General features: G+C 39.8%; 1 protein-coding gene across 1 annotated transcript; it reads right to left on the reverse strand.

Moving 5' to 3' along the window:
- Window positions 1-1381: 1381 nt before the first annotated feature.
- Window positions 1382-1735, reverse strand: LOC145674052 (protein CFDP2-like). The gene has a single exon (XM_081743876.1). The coding sequence runs from the start codon at window positions 1733-1735 to the stop codon at window positions 1382-1384; it is 354 nt and encodes a 117-aa protein (XP_081600002.1).
- Window positions 1736-3814: the final 2079 nt, after the last annotated feature.

The following is a 3814-nucleotide window of genomic DNA, read 5'->3' on the forward strand; positions in this document are numbered from 1 at the left end:
ATATTCCTACAACAACATATTTAGACACATGCGACAATAATTTTGGACATGAGTGTACATTTTATTAGTAAGATTAAATAGTTTCTTCTACATTGCTACTCCGAGGTTCTTAACCCGGTGGCACTGGCGCCAAGTCTCACAGACCCGTGCCACCTGCTTTTGTAGGTTGTTACTAGTAGCTGACCATTGGTTTTCATTGGGGTTCAAATTGAACATTTTATTTTTCAATAGATACTTCTGAACATGATTTATTAAGTTGTGATAAAATGAAATAATCAACAAAAAATAAACAAAAATTATTAGGCAAAGGATTAAAATTTAACAAATGGGTCTGTGAAACTAGGAGTCAACTCACATTAACACGCGTGAGTGCCGCCGAGTTAATCATTTCAATTGGTATTTGGTCTATTCCTGGGGCGTTACCATGTTGCATTTTCTCCAAAGCATTGTCAAATTCGCACTGTAAAATTGATGGTCCTAATTCATTTTCATCGACATCTTCTTTCTCTATTTCTTGTTCGTTCACTCTGTCTCTTTTTAGAGTTCTTCAATGTATTCCTTCCATCTTCTTGTTATCTGCTTCTCTTCTATTAGCGTTGTCCCGTCCTTGTCTTTGATAGTGTTTGTGTGTTTCTTTTTCTCACCGAACTGTTTTCTAACATTTCTATTTGCTGTTTCTCTGTTGAACTTTGACAATATTTTCATCAATTTCCTTGCACAAGTGGTTTATCCAGTTTTCTCTGGCCTTCTTTACTTCTATTTCTGCAACCTTATGTATTTCTCTTCTTTGTTTGTTATCTTGAACTGACTTCTTTTCTCCATCACTTCCAATATTTCTGCTGTTATCCAAGGTTTATATGGGGTTCTCGATTCTTTTCCTATGTGCTCGTCAGCTGCTTTTAAAATCCCTGCTTTCATGGCTTCCCATTTCGAGTTGATGTCATCACCCGCTAAAGCTACCTTAGACGTTTCTTTGTCTGTCACAGTTACAAATTCCTTTTTCATGTTCTCATCTCGTCTTAAGCTTGATTGTGTTCCATTTTTTGTTTGGTGCTACTATTCTTTTCTGCTCTAGTCGGAGTTCGCTCTTCATCAAAGCTAAATTATGGTCTGAGTCAACGTTCACTCCTGGGTAACTCTCACTGTTCTCCACTTGATTTCTAAATGCTTGTCGTACCAGTATATAGTCTATTTGGCATCTTTCTTTGTCTACTGGTCTTGTCCATGTGTATCTTCTTCTTAGTGGTTATTCGAAGAAAGTTTTTGTTACAGTTAGATTATGGCTTTTGCAGAGCTCAACTAACCCTTCACCTCTCGCATTCCTTTCCCTTAGACCGAAATTCTCAGTTACATTCTCTTCTTTTCTTTCACCGACTACTGCCTACCAGTCACCCACGATGATTAAATTGTCCTGGTCCTCATCTTTCATCAATATTTCTTCTATTTGCTCATAAGTTTCTTCTACTTCATCATCTGTGTAGTCTGATGTAGGCATATATACTTGAATTATCGTCATATTTCTCGGTTCTGTTGCTATCTTCAACATTGCTATCCTCTCATTGTATCTCCAACTGCCTATAACTTTCTGTCCCATCTTATTCAAGAGAAAACCGACTCCTGCTGTATTGTTTACAGCTCCTGAATAGATCATTCTAAAGTCCCCGCTCCACATGTCTCCTCCATCAGGCAACCTAACTTCAATGATTCCCAAGATATCTATCTTCATGCATTTCATTTCTTTCTACAGGTTTTCCACTTTTTCACACTGTAACAGCGATCACACATTCCAGGTTCCGATCCTGAAGGGGTTTCGTTTGATGACGACCGAGTAGGCCCTGCTTTGTTAGGGCTTAGGCCTAGGCGCAGGCCTAGGGTCCCCCTGGAGACCTAGGCGTAGATGGGAGGACAATATTAAGATGGATCTCGCAGAAATAGGAATACAAAGTAGAAACTGGATCCAGTTGGCTAACGATAGAAGTCAGTGGAGAGCTTTTGTTAACGCGACATTAAACCTCCGGGTCTATAGACCACAGAGTTAGTTAGACGAAAAAATAGCAACACTTTGGAAAGAAAAACAAATGGAACTAACGCCAGTAATTCTTATAAAATGTTTTGAATCTGCACTCCTGGTAAGAATAGTACTGCCCACGTTATAATATTGTTATATTACCTAAATACACATTCTTCTCATGGGTCAGATAAAATATCTATGTAAACAAACTGAACAACGAAAGAAAAAATATCGGTAATTTTCTACCATTTTACATATCCCGGTAAACGCCCCCCTGAGACCCCTGGTTCTAATAAAAAGGAAACGCCTCTGGCTCCCAGCCGATGGAAGTCAACGCCTGTGGGAGTGTCATCACTGATTTCAGTGACCGCAAATACTATGGATTTGACACTAATATCGGTCATTTTGGATAATTTTGACATACCTCGGTATCTTCCCCCGGTGACCCCGGCTTGCAACCGAATGGGGTGAATTTGGAAGCTAATGCGATCGTAGTTTCACCATTCATCTCAGTGACCGTGAAAACCTTTAATTCGATACTAATATCGGTCCATTTCTACTACTTTTACATTTCCCCGTAACCCCCGCCCTGAGACCCCCTGTTTCTAATTTTAAAAAAAAAACCTTCGTCTTGGTCTGGGGCCTGAACCAAAGTACCAGTGACCAAAATTGGGTAACTATCGGTCCACTCGTCTGGTCCCCAGGCCGTACACAGACAGACAGACACAAAACACACACACACAAACTCGTTAACTTTATTTATATTAGATTAGATGATCATATTATTACAATATATGCGGTGGCATGATGTAACTTCTATCATATTACGTGAATTCTAATGGAGATTGGTTGGTTGGTTTTAAGTTTAACTTTCCTTTTCACCATTATGGTTATATGTAACGCTGGAGGCCCGGGTTCATTCCTCGCTGGGGAGCTCATGTAATTTGGTCCCACGTTAAGCTTCGTGTTCATGTCTCATATAGCTTCGTTGCTAAAGATGCTAAACTCGACTCCAACTATCCAAACAAGGCTACGTGAGTCATGGGAATATATATATATAAGAGGTTTCCCACAATTCTTTCACTGATTACAAACATTCGTAAGGCGTAAAATATGACAGACAGTCAAATACTTTTTATCTTGATTTGCATGTAACATATTCAATTTTTTTGCGTACACACTTACATTTATTTTGTTTGTTACAGGCCTCAGTGACATTACAACAGTGGAATCTGACATCATTTTGCAGAATCATAACTCAAACAAGGAGAAAGCCTAATGTGCCCTCTGGTATCACGAGACACAGTCACCCTTCCAAAGACAGTCGAAAACAGTCCAAAGACAATTCCAGACAGCATACCATAGACAGCTACCAGATGTTAAAAGTATGAAGATGTGGAGTGTTAAGTTTAAGAAAATAAGCAGCGTCAGTGATCTCCCTAGAACAGGCAGGCCTGGACCTAGTGTGCACTGTGCAAGCAATTCAGATAGTGAGAGACACCTTCGTGAGAAGTCCCAAGAAGTCAGTCCGCAGATCTTCACGTGAGTTGAAGATTCCTAAGACATGAATGCACTGCATCCCACATAAACATCTTTTCCGTGTGTACTAAGTCCATATCGTGCAGTCTCTACAACCAGCAAATTACAGTGCTCGTTATGACTTCGCTGTTGCCATGCTTTCTGAGATTGAAGAAGATATTGATTATCTGCAGCATGTTCTTTTCTCAGATGAGGCCACATTTACTTTGAACGATGATGTCAACCAACACAATACTAGGATCTGTGGGCACGAGAATCCCCACG

This window comes from Thermobia domestica, chromosome 17, assembly GCF_964235325.1.
Source record: "Thermobia domestica chromosome 17, izTheDome1.hap1.1, whole genome shotgun sequence".
NCBI classification, from domain to species: domain Eukaryota; kingdom Metazoa; phylum Arthropoda; class Insecta; order Zygentoma; family Lepismatidae; genus Thermobia; species Thermobia domestica.